Raw genomic sequence first — 17,681 nt, forward strand, 5'->3', positions numbered from 1 at the left:
AGCGCACAAGATACTAAAATCGAGGTCATGAACTCATACCTCTCTTGTAGCTTTGATAAATAATTTATCGTATTTCGCATTTTTAGAAGGAGTCTCTAGGATCAGTGATTTGTAACCGCATGCCCCCAAGTGGTTTATTTGTGATACGCCATAACTCAGATGGAACACAGGTGATGTTTCTGACCTCTTTAAAGTTGTTGAAAGCTGAGAGGATGATGTCGTGACCTCCTCGGACAAAACACACAGCAGCCAACAGCTCCAGGACCAAGGCTTTAGTTCTACAAAACACGCACAAGAACTAGGCTGTTTTATTTATTTATTTTTTTAATTCTTCCCATCCTTCCACTTTCTCATTGTTCCCTTCCCATCCTTCCTTCTGCCATTTCTCTATTCCTTGTGGTTCCTTTCTGATCCTTCCATCTTTCCTTCCTCTGTTCTTTGTTGCTCCCTTCCCATCCTTCCATCTTCCTTTAGACTCTCATTATTCCATTCCCATCCTTCTATCTTGCCTTCCTTTTCCCCCCTCATTGTTCCATCCCCATCCACTCTCTCTTTGTTCCCTTCCCATCTTTCCTTCCTCTTTCTCTTTGTTCCCTTCCCATCCTGCCTTCCACCATTCCTCGTTGGTCCCTTCCCATCCTTCTCTTTTCTTCTGCTATTTCTCAGTTTCCTTCCCATCCTTCCTGACTATTTCTCATTGTTCCCTTCCTATCCTTTCATCTTTCTTTCCAGTTTCTCATTGTTCCCTTCCCATCCTTCCATCTTTCCTTCTACTATTTCTTGTTGTTCACTTCCCATTGTTCTGTCTTTCCTTCCACCATTTCTCATTGGTCCCTTCCCATCCTTCCATCTTTCCTTCCGCTATTCTTTGTTGTTCTCTTCCCATGCTTCCTTCCACTAGTTCTCTTTATTCCCTTCCCATCCTTCCTTCTGCTGTTTTTCATTTTTCACTTCTGATCCTTCCATCTTTCCTTTCTCTATTCCTTGTTGTTCCCTTACCATTGTTCAACCTTTCCTTCTGCCATTTCACTTCCCATCGTGGTTGGTAAAGAAGGCAACTGGACTTGCTTGAAATTCTTGAAGATGTTTCACCTCTCATCCAAAAGACTTCTTCAGTTCTGAAGAAGTGAAGTGAAGAAGCCTTTTGGATGAGAGGTGAAACATCTTCAAGAATTTCAAGCAAGTCCAGTTGCCTTCTTTACCAACCACGGTTTACTATGACCTGGATGATGGGGAACCTTCACAGACATATTCCCTTCCCATCCTTCTACAGTATCTTTCCTTCCCATCCTTCCATCTTTCCTTCCTCAATGTTCCCCTCCCATCCTTCCATCTCTCCTTCCTCTATTTCTCATTGTCCCCTTCCTAGCCTTCCAACTTTCCTTCCACAATTTTGGTTATTCCCTTCCCATCCTTCCATCTTTCCTTTCTCTATTCCTTGTTGTTTCCTTCCCATGCTTCCAGCTTTGGCATTGGCTATTTTTTCATTGTTCCCTTCCCATCCATCTTTCTTTCCTTTGGCTATTATTCTTTGATTCCTTTGGCAATTTCCATTGTTTTCTTCCCTTCCATCTTTCCTTTCTTCCATCCATCAGTTTATCTAATTTTCTTCCTTCCTTTGGCTATATTTCTTTGTTCCTTTCCCATCCTTCTTTCCTCTGAATACAGGCCAAAATCATATCTAGTTCTCACACACACACACACCTTGAAAAATAGCAACCCATGCCATGTTACCTGGCATTATTGGTGTTGAGGCTCAGTGTGATCTCATTGACACAGTTCGGGTGGCTCATGACCTGATTAAACCCTGACTGAGAAACAAAATGACACAAGACAATTACTTAAGGTCACAGCAGGAGTGAAGCTGTGTGTGCATGTGCACATCCGTGTGTGTGTGTGTGTGTGTGTGTGTGTGTGTGTGTTGGGTGGAACCTGATAGTTCATGATGGCCCGGAGGCACATGATGCAGAGGTGCAGATGGTCCTTCTGACTGAGCAGGCGCGAGTTCCTCAGAGCCTTCCTGTTGTGGAAAGAGTTCAATCTGCAAACATTACACAGGCAAACAGAAAGGAGTGCGCTCTCGCACTCTCTCTCTCTCTCTCTCTCTCCCACACACCATTTTATTTACCCTCTACATCATAAATTCTGAACAATGAACAAGGGAGCTCCGGTGTTCAAACAGTGAAACTGCATTACATGCATAATTAACACAGTTCTGATGTCCATGGTGTGAACTGCACATTTCCACAATGAACAGTCACTTTTTTTGCATCACGATGCATCTGGAAACAACTTCATGGCTGAGCAAGCATTTGATTTCAATTTGGATCTTCATAGTCTCTGAAATGGACTTGTTAAGAGCCTTGCATTGGTTTGAGCCTTTGAAAGTGCAAAGACAGTGCAATTAGAAATTTACATACATCGACATGAACGTCATCATGGACATGAAAGTTATGATTGTATTGGGCTTTCTGTGATTTCTTTGAACTTTTGTTTTTCTGGGGCAGAACGATTAACATGCATCTTTGATAGAAAAATATTTGGTGCAAGTTTTAATTTATTTTGGGTTTTCTGAACTCAACACGAGTTTAAAAAAAATTATATAAATAAAACACACACACCAAATATTTCTAAATGTCCCTTAGCATGTTTCACCTTTACCAGGTGCTTTTGGTTGCCATCAACAAGCTTCTGGCAGAATCCTGGTTGGATATTTGACCACTCTTCTTGGCAGGTGACCACAAGTTAGCCTAGTGGTTAGCATGTCCACCTCTTGACCAGGAGATCGAGAGTTGTACTTGCATACTAGGGTCATACCAAAGACCATCATTTAAAAAAAAATAATAATAATATACCAACTACTGTCTGGCAAGGCACGCTGCAATACAGATGCAAGTGGGGAGTCAAACTCTCACGGTTACCAGAAGACTTGCCCCCCCATTGTAAACCTAGCTGAATAGGCGAGAGGCCAATGGCTATCAAAATGGAGATCTGCACCTCACCCATATGCCTTAAAGGAGTTGGTTAGGACTGAGACAGGAGACTTCCTGGTAGGGGTGGGCGGTTTGCACGGTATGATACCGTATGCGGTATTTTTTGACCAATGGTAGAGAGTTTGTGTCATAGCATGTACCGCGATAGCTCATTGCCTCCTCTAGTTGGCAGTAATGCATAGTTTGAACACCCGCCTGGCTGCTTCGAAGAAGAAGAACAACAACAATGGTGGCGAGTAGTGAAGAGATGGCAGCAGAGGAAGAGCTCGTGAAAAAAAAATCGACGCAACATCAGTAATCTGGACATGGTTTGGATTTAAAGTGATGGATATTAAACAAGAAAATGTTATCTGCAAGATATGCCGGGCGACAGTGATTGCAAGACACGGTAACACAAGTAATCTGTTCAACCACCTCAAGACTAACCATGCTATCGAATATGAAGAAAGCCAAAGACTGCAGCGTGATGTTACCGAAAAGAAAGGGCAGTCCTCGGGCGGGAGAAAAACTACACACCACAAACAACAGTCTATCGCCCAGTCATTTACTAAAGGTTCGCCTTATGAGAAAAAGAGCCAGCGGTGGATTGACATAACCAGGTCCATTGCAGTACATTTATGCAGAGATATGGTACCCTTTCAGAAGGTGGAAAGACGAGGCTTTAAAGATATGGAGAAGACGCTTGATCAACGCTACGTAGTTCCAAGCCGCAAATATTTCGCTGAAGTGGAAATGCCTAAACTGCATGACGAGATCCGAGGTCAAGTGGAGCAGGAGCTCCGCCACATTAAACATTACGCAACCACCACGGATTTGTGGTCGAGTCGCACTATGGACCCCATATCAGCCTTACTATACACTATATTAATGACGCCTGGGAGTTGTGCAGCAAATGTCTGCAGACATCTTATTTCCCTGATGACCACACAGGGGAATTGATTGCCCAGGGACTCAGGGAAGCTCTGGAGTCGTGGGGACTCGACGAGGAGCTGCAAGTTTGCATCACGACTGACAACGGTGCTAATGTTGTGAAAGCGGTCGAGTTGAACGATTGGATACGCCTCCAGTGCTTTGGCCACAGGCTTCACCTGGCCATCGGTAAGTTCCTATGTTTTTCGTTGGTTAAAGGCAAGCACAGACATTTTTTGCTTGAAATATGAACAAAGAGTAATGGTCTTGGAAAAAAAAAAAAACTTAATTTGAGCAAATTGTAATATCTGGCATTAGACTGCTGCGTCATTCCATGTGAAAGCAGACACTTTGGGGCCCGACCGGCAATGATTTTGAATGAAACTTGGTAACAAGGTAGAATACCAAAACTGCACTTGCAGTCTCATCTCATCTCATTATCTCTAGCCGCTTTATCCTTCTACAGGGTCGCAGGCAAGCTGGAGCCTATCCCAGCTGACTACGGGCGAAAGGCGGGGTACACCCTGGACAAGTCACCAGGTCATCACAGGGCTGACACATAGACACAGACAACCATTCACACTCACATTCACACCTACGGTCAATTTAGAGTCACCAGTTAACCTAACCTGCATGTCTTTGGACTGTGGGGGAAACCGGAGCACCCGGAGGAAACCCACGCGGACACGGGGAGAACATGCAAACTCCACACAGAAAGGCCCTCACCGGCCCCGGGGCTCGAACCCAGGACCTTCTTGCTGTGAGGCGACAGCGCTAACCACTACACCACCGTGCCGCCCGCACTTGCAGTCAATTTAGTCAATTTAGGTCACATAGAAATGGTTTTACGTTGTTTGAAAGCTCTTTTCTGACTACAACTTACACAACCAGTATGGAATACAACAATCAACAGTATATGAATTATGAAATATTAAAATATTAAAAATTGAATATCAGAAAAAGCTGTCTGATTTCACATGGACTGACCCTGTGTGTACTTAGACCCATATCTTGATTTACTGTACTATTGTGTGTTTTTTTTTTTACTGGAGCTGGACTAATTATATCTCAATTTTGTCAACAGAGGCGAGTGTGAAGATACCTGAGATTGAGCGTGCAGTTGGGGTGTGCAAGAAGATTGTCAGTGCATTTTCTTACACACACAAGAGGAGGAAGGCATTGGCCAAAGCTCAGGCTGAGCTACACCTGCCTCATCATCACCTCATCACAGAGACTCCAACAAGATGGGGGTCATGGCAACAGATGATCGCACGAGTGCTGGAGCAAGAGAAAGCCATTGCACAGGTCCTCAAAGAGGATAAAAAAAAACAGGCACCTGCTTCCAACTTGGCAGGACCTTGATGGCTTGGAGTCAGTGAACAAGGCCCTGAGTCCACTTGTGGAGTTTACTGATGCACTGTCTGGCGAAGACTACGTCAGTGTGTCATATCTAAAACCGGTGCTTCATGTCCTCAATACCACGGTTCTGGCTGCCGCAGAGGATGACACAAAAGTAACAAAGCATATAAAGGGAGGCATTTTGCAATACTTAAATGACAAGTATGATGATCCTGCCACTGATGACCTGCTAGATATGGCCTCCCTGGTCGATCCACGCTTCAAGATGGCATACATCGCAGACCACCGCAAAGACTATATCAAAACAAAAGCAATGACAGAAATGCAGGCCCTTTTGGAGAAACAGACACAAGCACAAATATCATCCACGCAAGCATCATCCACGCAAGCATCATCATCCACACATTCACCAACACATAGCAGCACAGGGCCTGCAGCTGCAGAAGTTGTGGAGGCCAAGTGGATGAAGTGCAGCCTGGGCAGCTTTTTCAAAAAGGAATCCATTCCTGGCCCAGCTGCTCTCCCTGACAGAGAAGCCATTGACATTGAGCTACAAAGCTACCTGCAGGCCCTGGAGGTTGATGGAGAGGCCAACCCGTTAGACTGGCGGAGGCTGCATGAGGCAAATTTTCCAAGAGTGGCAAGCCTGGCACGGAAGTACCTGTGTATTCCGGCCACCAGTGCGCCATCAGAAAGGGCATTTAGCACTGGTGGCAATATTGTTACATGCCACAGAGCTGTACTAAAGCCTGAGAATGTGGACAGGCTTGTCTTCCTGGCTAAAAACCTGCCATAAATGTGCACTGTATCTTGTTTATAGGTTTGGGTTCATTCTACCTCTAACATTTCTAAAGTGTATTTGCACTCAAGTGTTTAGTCATTTTCAATTTTGTGTTTATATGTTTGGTTAAATGATTCCTGCTTTGTTTCTTGAAGTGTTTCATTGGATATGTCCATGTTATGTTGTTATTTAGGAAAAGAGAGGAGGAAAGCAGTGTCCTTTGCACTATGGTTCACTTTATACTTGCCTTGAAGTGTGCTACTAATTGGCACTAAAGCTGTTTAAAAGCTTGGTTCTACATCTCAGTTGATTATTTTTGCACTTAAAGTACTTTACAATTTTGTGTCTATATGAGGAATTCGAGGAGTTTATTTGAGGAACTTTACCTATTCTTAGTTTTTTAAAATATAAATATTCTTTTTTATATGTCCTGCGTTCTGTTTTGCACAATAAATTTCAATATTGCTGAAAACATCCTGATTGAAAGCTTTTACTTTTTGCTATGGTAACCACTAAGAAACTGTTCTGTTGTAATTTATATACAAAACTACAATACCGTGATGTATACCGTCAGTGGCTCAAATTATACCGTGATATACATTTTTGGCCATACTGCCCACCCCTACTTCCTGGGAAGACCAGATTCTAGCATGAGGGGGACTCTATCTGCCAAGAAGTCAAAAGTCAGAGTTCAAATCAATCTGTGTGTTTCCTGGCACAGACCCAAGATGTACTGTAAGCATAGTCCACATATTTTTGATAGGGTTGAGATCAGGATTCGTTTTAAGCTTAATGTTAGCCTGCTTTCTCCTCCACAACCAGCTCTGATGTGTGTTTCGGATCATTATCCTGCGGGAACACACAATTGTGTCCAAGTTTCTGATGGTTTGGAGTTTATGCTGAAGAATTCTGAAAGTTCTTCATTTTTCCATCAACTTTGTGCAGTACACCAAATCCACTGGCAGCAAAACAACTCCAGAGTATGATGCTACCACCATCCTGCTTCACAGGTGGTACAGTGTTCCTCTGTACCTCTGATCATCATCAACAAACAACTGAACCTTTGTCTGATCTGACCATAAAACTTTCCTCCAGAAGGCTTTTGCTTTGTCCAGCTGCAAACTTTAGTCAAGCTTGAAGATGTTGATATTGGAGCAGGGGCTTCTTTTTTGGATGGCAGCCTCTCAGTCCATGGTGATATAAAACTCCCTTGATTGTCAACAGTGACACTAGTGTTCCAGCAGCTCCTAGTTCATGGCAGACCTGTAACTTGATGGTTGTGCCTGACCATCCATCCATCCATCTTCTTCTGCTTATCTGAAGTCGGGTCGCGGTGGCAGCAAGCCAAAGAGGGTATTCCAGGCGTCCCTCTCCCCAGCAATGCTTTCTAGTTCCTCCTGGGGGATCCCAAGGCGCTCCCAGGCCAGATGAGATATATAATCTCTCCAGCGTGTTCCGGGTCTACCCAGATGTCTCCTCCCAGTTGGATATGCCCGGAAAACCTCCAATAGGATGCCTCCTGGGCGCCTTCCTTATCAGATGCCTGAGCCACCTCAGCTGACTCCTTTCAACATGAAGGAGCAGTGGCTCTACTCAGAGATCCCTCCGGATGTGTAAGTGCCTCACCCTGTCTCTAAGGATGAGCCCAGCCATCCTACAGAGAAAGCTCATTTCAGCTGCTTGTATCTGCGATCTCATCCTTTTGGTCACTACCCAAAGCTCATGACCATAGGTGAGGGTTGGAATGCAGATTGACTGGTAAATCGAAAACTATGCCTTCCGGCTCAGCTCCCTCTTCAGCACAAGGGACCGGTGCAATGCCCACATTACTGCTGACGCTGCCCCAATCTGCCTGTCCATCTCATGCTCCATTTTACCATCACTCGTGAACAAGACCCCGAGATACTTGAACTCCTTCACTTGGGGCAGCAACTTGTTCCCAACCCGGAGGGAGCACTCCACCGTTTTCCGGCAGAGAACCATGGCCTCAGACTTGGAGGTGCTGACTCTCATCCCAGCTGCAAATCATCCCAGTGCTTGCTGAAAGTCATGCACTGAAGAAGCCAACAGAACCACATCATCTGCAAAGAGCAGAGACGCAATTCTATGGTTCCCAAACCGGACACCCTCCTCACCTCAGCTGTGCCTTGAGATCCCATCCATGAATAATCACAAACAGGATTGGTGACAAGGGGCAGCCTTGGCGGAGTCCAACACCCACCGGGAATGTATTTGCCTTTGTGCTGAGAATTCAGACACAGCTCACGCTTTGGTTATACAAGGACTGGATGGCTTGGAGCAACGGCCCCGATACCCCATACTCCTGCAGTGCCCCCCACAAGAACCCCCAGGACATGGTCATAAGCCTTTTCCAAATCTCCAAACCACATGTAGACCCCCCCCAACAACCCTGCCAGGATAAAGAGATGGTCCACCATTCCACACCCAACACAGAATCCAAACTGCTCCTCCTGAATCTGTGGTTTGATGAAATGGGGGGGGGGGAGCTGCAGCAACTCGCCCAGGAGAAGGAAAATGGGGCCTCCTCCTGGAGCCAGACCTGGGAGAGGAGCTCACTGGCAAGTGGCTGGTGGCCAGGCACAGCCCAAAGAAACTACATGGAGCCACCACCATGTGGATTCACCACTTGCAAGGACAAGCACTGGGATTGGATGCACTGTGAGTCGGGTGGTAGGCAAAGGCAGGAGCCTGGGCGTGCTGATCCTCAGTAGCGCAGATTAGTGATTGTTCCTGACCATCCAAACTAATTTTCTCTCAGCTGAGGGTGACAGTTTGAGTCTCTGATCAGCAAAGCAGCTTGGCAAAGTGGCTACACTGCCTGATAACTTTGGCTTACGTACAATTGTTTGAACTGATGATCTTGGAATCTGCAGTTTAGAAATGAATCCAAGAGACATTCCTGAGTGTGTAAATCTGTTATGCTTTTTCTCAGATCTGCACTGAGCTCCTTGGATTGTGTATTGGTCAATCCATTGAGTGCAGTCAAGCAAACCCTTATGTTGGTACAGAGACGCTACCAGCTGTAGACAATCATCATCACTAACCTTGGTCTTGGCAAGTCAAAAGACATTTCAGAACTTTCAGCAACACTGAATTAAAAATCTAAGTGGGTGTATGTATAATTTTGACCCTATGCTGATTTCATAAAACCTGAAATAAACTACAACTTGTACACCAAATTCTTTGTTTTTTTTCCTATTAAAGATATCCATCCATCATCTGTAACTGCTTATCCTGTGCAGGGTCGTGTGCAAGCTGGAGCCCATCCCAGCTGACTATGGGCGAGAGGCAGGGTACACATCACCGCAGGGCTGACACAGAGACAAACAACCATTCACACTCACATTCACAGCTACGGCCAATTTAGAGCCACCAATTATAGCTTAACCCGCATGTCTTTGGACTGTGGGGGAAACCGGAGCACCCGATGGAAACCCATGCAGACACGGGGAGAACATGCAAGCTCCATACAAAAAGGCCCCCGTCAGCCACTGGGCTCGAACCCAGAGCCTTCTTGCTGTGAGGTGACAGTGCTAACCACTACACCACCGTGCCACCCTATTAAAGATAGATGTTGTACAAATATTCTGCTCCAGAAAAAGAGCAATTCAAATAAATCACTGAAATCCCAACATGGCCATGACACTCATGTCCGTGTATGTAAACTTCTGAACACAAATGTAATTTTTTTTTTTCATTGTTTATCATAGTACATACCCTCACCAGGATATACTGCCAAACCTTAAGTGTAAAGTTTACTAAAATTGGCAAATGTTTAGCATTTCATACTTTTGTGTCACTGTTTGACAATGATATGCTGTTCCTTCCTGTTCCTTACATTTAGAGAGCCAGAAAGGGGGGGGGGGGACAAAAAAAACCCCATCACATTTTGGGATTTCCTGCATGTTCAAAAAAACTTTATGATGGGTCCATGATTGGTAGCATTAAAAAAAAAAAATCTGTAATCACATTACACACATATCTCATGGTCACTTTTAGCATTGGAACGCAGCTAATCCTGTTGCACATAGTTTGTGCCGTGTGTGTGTGTGTGTGTGTGTGTGTGTTCTTCCTCTCCACCCTTAAACACTATACTAATCAACACATAGAAGCAAGAGGTCGTAGTTTATGACACTTTTCATGGAAATCAAGAAAATCAAGTCCCCATGTGTACGTGAAGGAGAACATGCTCGGAGCGCCTGACCGTGCTGTGGAGGAACGGTTGGTGTGTGAGGAATTGTGGGTAGGGGAGTTGGTGGCACTTGACGTCCCGTCTTCTGCCGATTTCTCTTCAAAGCTCCCATTATCCACGCAGTCCAAGTCATACCTACAAAACACATTTACATTAAATCAGGTCCAAATGTCAACATCTGAGTATTGCTTTCATTTTATAAAAAATATAAAAGTGTTTTTGAACGCAGCGTAATAATTTTTATTCATTCAACCGATTTTCCAATTTCATCCAAAATAAAACACTCTGCTGGATCAAGTGCTACTTTATAGGCAGCTGAATAACAAAACTGGAAGCCATATTGTTCCCTTCAACCAAATGTGCAGTGGTTAAATGTAAGACCTACCTTTTTGGGGTTTGTTTCAACGCTTGCCATCTTTTCTCAATCATACGTTGTATTTCAACTTCTTAGTCTTTTTTAATTTTCATTTTGAAACTGTCTCTTGCTTTTATGTGAATCTGAATGGTGAGTAGTTGCGGAACTCAACTCAGAACACCAGCAACTTTCTCGGCGTAAATATTAACATAACTTTTAAACTTAAATAACCGACTCTGAATTTATCCTGAAAGGATGTGTATTAGGAACATCTATATAGTTTCCATATAACAGTTCTTAGTAGTAGACTTATAGACGCGAGCCTACTGAATTCAAAATTTCAACACGTCTGATATCTCAAATAAAACCCAGTTTTGGATTATGACTTTTTTTTTTTTTAAATACTACTAAAAGATTCTCAAAAACCTGAATGTTGATACACTGATACATTTGAAAAGAGCTAGCTGATTGACTATTTAAATAATATTGGCTGGTGTTGAGTGGTATATCAGATATATTCCATACAGCAAGCATAATATTGATCAAGTAGCTGAATGGAATCTGATAGACCACAAAAAAAAAGCCAGCCAATATTATTATTATTATTATTATTATTATACATGCACACTCTTCATATCAACATTCACAAAGGCCAGCGCGAGCTTACCCGCGACTCTGTGCTGTTAGCACAACAGTGCAGTCACCTTCTAGCTGGTGTAGTATTAGCATTAGCAAAGGCCAATGCTAGCTTACCCGCAACTCAGTGCTGTTAGTGCGGCAGTCCAGTTACCTTCCAGTCAGTGTAGTGTTGGCGAAGGCCAGTGCTTGTGCAATCAAGCTGAATATTACTACTATTATTTTCCCTGTGTAATTTGCTTAGTTACTTTTAAAATCAACATTGACAGCTACACACAATGGAGCGACCTGGTAGCCAAAATTCTCTCAAAATCTTCTGCTTTTAACCCTCATCCTACCATGTTATTTTACACCTTAATCTTACCATGTGGGGTCCGTTTGGACCCCAATACTTTTCTTTAAAATTAAAGCTTATAAAGACAAAATCACCAGATAAGTTTTGTTCAGAAAATCTTGTATTAATAACAGCAATACACTAAAGGGCCCAAGGCATAAAGAACACACTTAACCTTCATCCTACCAGCCAATTTTACATACACAAACTACCAGGCGGGGTCCGTATGGACCCCAGGAGGGAATACCTTGAAATCAATGCAGTAAGAACCAATTCAATGCAGCAAACAGACATAACTTTATTGAAGAACAAAATCCACTATGGCTGAATATCAGTGATGTATTATAAATGCAATAACATTGTAATAATATTGCAATAACTAGCATACATGTAGCAAATTATAGAGCCACAAAAAAAATTGGCATTATATACATGATTTTTGCAGCTCATGCAGCTGTAAAACATTCTGGATTACAACTTAGGTCTTTTCTTACAGAATTTAAAACAAAAAAGTAATTGTAAAATAATGTAGGGCTTTTGTTTTGCAGCCTGTGCTTATTGCAGCAGTGGGTCCACACGGACCCCAAGAAGGAATGCCTTGGTAGTTTCATTATGGAACATAAAAGAAATAAAAGAAGTTAACTTTCAGTGTGCTATTCAATTATAAAATGAAAGACAGATAAACTTTACTCTGGGGTCCGGTTGGACCCCAGTAACAAATTAATTATACCTTCACAATGCAAAAAGCTGATCTTCCGGTGCTTTAGTGTTTTAATTAAGACATAAATTCCGACAAATTCATAAAACGGTGAGGCAGTATGTCACATATTTTTAAAATGGCAAACAAACATATAGGTGCGGGGTCCAGATGGACCCCACTTGGTAGGATGAAGGTTAATAAGGCAAACCTGGTGGCCATGTTTCTTTAGAAATTGTCACTGTCGCTCGCTAACGCATTAGTTTTACATCTCCGATGTGTCTCTTTTCCAGTTTTTCGATGTCCGTTAGTATGTTTTTCTTTTGTAAACATGCGTGAAGAATATCTAATGAAGTTTTGGTAGCCTTTCGGGTGTTCAGCGTGTCTTCAGTTTCAGGTTATTTATTTAGTGTTTTAACCTAACACTGGATTAGCCACATCTTCTCTCTTTCCCAGCTGACAAAGAAAGGATTGTGCGCACGCGCAGCAGAAAAGTTGTGTCATTGGATCTTCGCATGAGCTCTGACGTGTGACGTCATATTGTTTTAACAACGTGCGATATCGTAACAATATTGCACGCTCATTCTCCATTGGGGAGAGTGGCGTAATACATGGAGAATAAGCGATATGATAGCATGCAATATTGTTCTCAATAAACCCACAAGAAGGGAACAGAATACATGTTTTTATTCCATGGAAAAAGTAGCCTGTATGGATAATAATGTTCAATTGTGTATGTAAATGTACATACGGCACAGCACGCTGGGCAAAGGACAGGTACTCGACTAGAACATCCAACCCCTTGTTCTCCTCACTGAGAAATTCCTGAGCCCAGCTACAGAGCGAGAGAGAGAGTCTGTTAGACAATTATACCATTTTGACAACACTGTAATTATAAGTAAGTGAAGACATTTCAGATATTTCCAAAAATATTCTCCCCACTTATCAAGAAGAATGATGTTTTGCCAGTAAAGCGCATTCCAGCACATCAACACTTGCATTTTTTTTTAATGTGAGCTATACATTTGTACATTATATCAAACACATTGTACAAAACCGATATGACGTTTACAATGAATATTGCAATTTTTTTTAAACTAGCTAAAAGCCACTGTGATTTGTGTAAAAAAGTTCATTAAAATCAAGAAATCTTGAAATGGATTTCAAATTTACAGTATGTGGAATGCACAATATACACACCATGCCCTCCACAAATATTGGCACCACCTTGTAAAGATTAGTAAAAAAAATGGTTAGAAAAAAAATCCACCTTTTGGTGACATCGTTTCATCTCACACTGAAAAAAAATGAGAAAAAGCCAACTTTTAATTGAAATAAATTTATTCAGTGAAAGACAAATCCCTCATCAAGAAAATTATTTTCAACAAAAACACGTGTTACCATTATTGGCACCCCTGGAAATGAGAGTGAACACAATGTAAGTGAAGCATGTTTCCCATTTAAATTGTACATGTTTGAGTTGATTGGAGTGTGTAGGAACTTTCAAGCTGTAATCCAGGACTTCCTGATTAACTGGGGAACAAATATGAGGTGACACAAAGGCCAAATTCCCTCAACATCGGAAAGATAAGAGAACACATAAACCAAATGACAGAGAAGTGTGTTAACCTTCGTAAGTCAGGAAATTGTTATAAAAAAAAAAAAATTAAAATAGCTCCTCACCTGAAAATGTCCATTTCTCCTGTGAGGGCAATAATAATAATAATAATAATAATAATAATAATAAAAAAAAGTGGACACCCACGAGATCTGTTACAAACTTGTCTGGAAGAAGATCCAATTCATTTTGCTCCACATACAGTGAGGAGGAGGGGAAGAGAGGCAAAAGAAATCCTCAAGGATCACTGTTGGTGAATTCCAAGAAAAAGTTAAATCCTGGGATTCCCAAGTCTCCAAAACCACCATCAGACTCCACCTCCATGCCAACAGATTATTTGGAAGGTTCCAGAAAAAAGCCTTTTCTGTCAGTTAACCACAAACAAGCACCTGAAGTTACAAAATGCTGCAACAACTTGGACTGGAACCATGTTCTCTGGTCTGATGGAACAAAAAAATGGAGTTTTTTTTGGCAGTAAACACTGAAAGTGGATTTGGGGTACAAAGAAGGATGGCGAAAATAAAAAGAACCCAATCCCAACTGTAAAATATGGTCAAAGTTCTGTGGTGTTTTGAGGCTGTTTTTCCTCCAAAGGCCCTGGAAACCTTGTACATGGCATCATGGACTCCATGAAATACCAGGACATTTTAAAATCAGAATCTGGCTCCTCTGGCAGGAAACTAAAACCGAGTCGTCACTAGACCTTCCAGCAGGACAATGATCCAAAGCACATGTCCAAATCAGCACAAAAATGGTTCATTAAGGACAGAATCAAGCTTTTGCCATGGTCATCTCAGTCCCCTAACCTGAACCCCAGTGAAAACCTGTGGGGTGAGCTGAAGAGGAGAGAGCACAAGAGAGGGCCGAGGACCCTGGATGATCTGGAGAGATTGTGTAAAGAGGAATGGTCTTACTTACTTAATGGTCTGCTCTGTATCTCCGACCTTATAAAATGTTAAAGGAGAGACTCTGTGCTGTTTTACTGGCAAAGGTAGGTTGTCGAAAAAGTATTAAATGCAGGAGGGCCAATAATAGTGGCACGTGTTTGTAGGTACATTCAGTCCGTCCCTTTTAGAAACTACATTTCCCATCAGCCAACTTCCGCGTTAACCTACGCCACGCGTGGGCGGGATCACCAACGTCACATCCTACATGAAGGCATAAGAAACCCGGGAACTCCTAGCTCCGCCTCTTTTGGCACCGTGATTCAACACGGACACAAGGAGGAATCGCTCGCTCCGCGAGCGAACCCAAATAGACGTCTTTTCTTTCTTGCAAGAATCAGAGTTTCGCGCTTTTCTTTGTTTACCTTTGGCCATGGTAGACTCTAAGATCGCACGATTTCAAACTCAGCTTGAGTTTACAACCGGTTTTTCATTTGTTCCTTATAAGTACGTACAACACTGCAACCAGGCAGTTATTTTAAAGTTAAGAAGCGATTGAATCCTTTTTAACTCAAAAGCTGTGCACAGTATTTAATCAGAGACTTTCTTTTCATCACAAGCGACCGTCGTCGGATCAAGAAGTTCTCTGCTCCACAGAATCACCTCACGGAAGCCTCACGTGTTCCACAACGGCGAAACTCCAAAGTCTCGGAACATCTCTTCATAATCTTGCTAGAGGCAAGATACTGAGTAAGACTTGGCATTTGGGCAAAACCTAGTCTTAGGAATTAGCTTTTATTGAAGTAGTGTGAATTTAAACTCACGTTCAATTGTTACACTATAGACACGCAGCGTGTTGAATTGATTTATTTTGTTTTAATCTCTCAATTGTTTAATAGATAGGCTGTGCATGCTTCTCTCTATCCCTTACTAACATTTTGATTTCCTTATTACACATTTTGATTGTATCAAGATTTCAGTGAATTTGGTAATGTTATAAAGCTAGTGGGTTAGCTGCTACGGCTAATTCTTCTATCTTATTAGCATCCAGAGATAACTGTATTGTCCCCAAAGGACTGTTAGGCCTGGCCACTCACAAACACACCTTTTGCTAGCTCCCCTTTGTCTTAGCTTAGCCACACGAGGTTAATCGAGGCCTACCCGAACACGTGGCAGTCCTTCCCCCACACTCACCTCTTTTGTTTTAACTCCACGAGGTAGGATCCTTGGGCCTTAGCTAGCCACAAGGCCTCACACACAAGCACACCTTAGTTAGCAACAGAGCTAATCCTTTGTTCTCAAACCCCTGACACACCCTCCTTAGCTAGCCACACAAAGCTAATTCTTTTGTCTTAGCAACCAAAGCTAATTCTTTGTGTAGGCCACACCCACACAAGGCCTCTCACTCACACACACACACACACACACACACACACACCTCACTGTTTGTATATATTTCAATCTGCTATTATCCATTTTTATCTTTGTTATAATAAATTCATTTATTATTGAAACTGTGTGTTTTATTTGTGTTCCAATGTTTATGAAGTCACACAATCTCCCAAAGAATTCAAAAAGGTGCATATAATTTATGTAATATGATAAGTGATCATAATTTGGAATATACCATAATTTAGCTGTTTGGTAATTTATTATTAACCACCAAAATTAATGGTATTAATTAATGAGACTGATTCCATGAGGGGCGGCACGGTGGTGTAGTGGTTAGCGCTGTCGTCTCACAGCAAGAAGGTCCGGGTTCGAGCCCCGTGGCTGGTGAGGGCCTTTCTGTACGGAGTTTGCATGTTCTCCCCGTGTCCGCATGGGTTTCCTCCGGGTGCTCCGGTTTCCCCCACAGTCCAAAGACAGGCAGGTTAGGTTAACTGGTGACTCTAAATTGAGCGTAGGTGTGAATGTGAGTGTGAATGGTTGTCTGTGTCTATGTGTCAGCCCTGTGATGACCTGGTGACTTGTCCAGGGTGTACCCCGCCTTTCGCCCGTAGTCAGCTGGGATAGGCTCCAGCTTGCCTGCGACCCTGTAGAACAGGATAAAGTGGCTAGAGATAATGAGATGAGATGAGACTGATTCAATGAAAATGATTCACTGAAAACGATTCAAATGAGACTGATTCAATTTTAATTATTAACCTTCAGATTTAATGAGATTGATCACTCAATTACCCAAATGCACCTACATGTTTTTGTTTAAAATAAATTTTCTTGATGAGTGATTTGTTTTTCAATGAAGAAGTTTATTTCAATTAAAAGTGGATTTTTCTAATTTCATCAGTGTGAAATGAACTTTATCAAAGGTGGATTTTTTTCTAACCCTTTTTACTAATCTTTATGGGGGGGGGATAATCATGGAGGGCACCGTGCGTACATGTATATATAATACAAATCAGTTTAATGTCACTTATTTTATGACGCCAACAAAATTACCACCAATTCCAAATTCATATTTTCAGAACTTAATGTAAGGAATAAAACACTCCAGGTGCACTGTTTCTGGCTCTTTAAGTTTCTTTCCTGGTTCACAGTTTAATTCTTTATGTTTGTGGTAAATTGTGCGATTGTGTGTGTTTCTTACCCAATATGATTGGTCCTTAAGGATATTTCAAGCTCTCTCAGGACTTGCGTTGCCTCTTGTACACGCCTCTTAAACTGGCACACAGTTAATAAGTACCATTAATATACATGACACTCATATGTCTTGCTCTCATAAGCACAGTTAGGTTTTACTGAATTTAACTCTTAATACTGCTTTCAAAATTTTTCTTCATTGCATTCTCTTCCACACAAGCACACAAAACACACTAAATGATTCTGAATACACTGAAGACATAATTAGCTTTCATTCATTTTTACTGCATTTCCCTATTTGGGGGCCAAAACTTTTGTC

General features: G+C 42.2%; 1 protein-coding gene across 3 annotated transcripts in view; it reads right to left on the reverse strand.

The window, feature by feature from the left end:
- fmnl1b (formin-like 1b) overlaps positions 1 to 17,681 on the reverse strand; it is a 108,315-nt gene that overhangs the window by 70,834 nt on the left and 19,800 nt on the right. For 2 of the 3 annotated variants that reach the window (XM_060920381.1, XM_060920379.1), the window contains 6 exons: positions 17,370 to 17,443; positions 13,029 to 13,112; positions 10,268 to 10,390; positions 1,933 to 2,041; positions 1,735 to 1,811; positions 185 to 278 (listed from right to left, as the gene is read on the reverse strand). In XM_060920381.1, the coding sequence (XP_060776364.1) occupies positions 185 to 278; positions 1,735 to 1,811; positions 1,933 to 2,041; positions 10,268 to 10,390; positions 13,029 to 13,112; positions 17,370 to 17,443 (561 nt within the window). The remainder of the gene's footprint in view (positions 1 to 184; positions 279 to 1,734; positions 1,812 to 1,932; positions 2,042 to 10,267; positions 10,391 to 13,028; positions 13,113 to 17,369; positions 17,444 to 17,681) is intronic. The other variant, XM_060920380.1, reaches the window with a different exon arrangement.

This window comes from Neoarius graeffei, chromosome 5 (genome assembly GCF_027579695.1).
Source record: "Neoarius graeffei isolate fNeoGra1 chromosome 5, fNeoGra1.pri, whole genome shotgun sequence".
Taxonomy (NCBI): domain Eukaryota; kingdom Metazoa; phylum Chordata; class Actinopteri; order Siluriformes; family Ariidae; genus Neoarius; species Neoarius graeffei.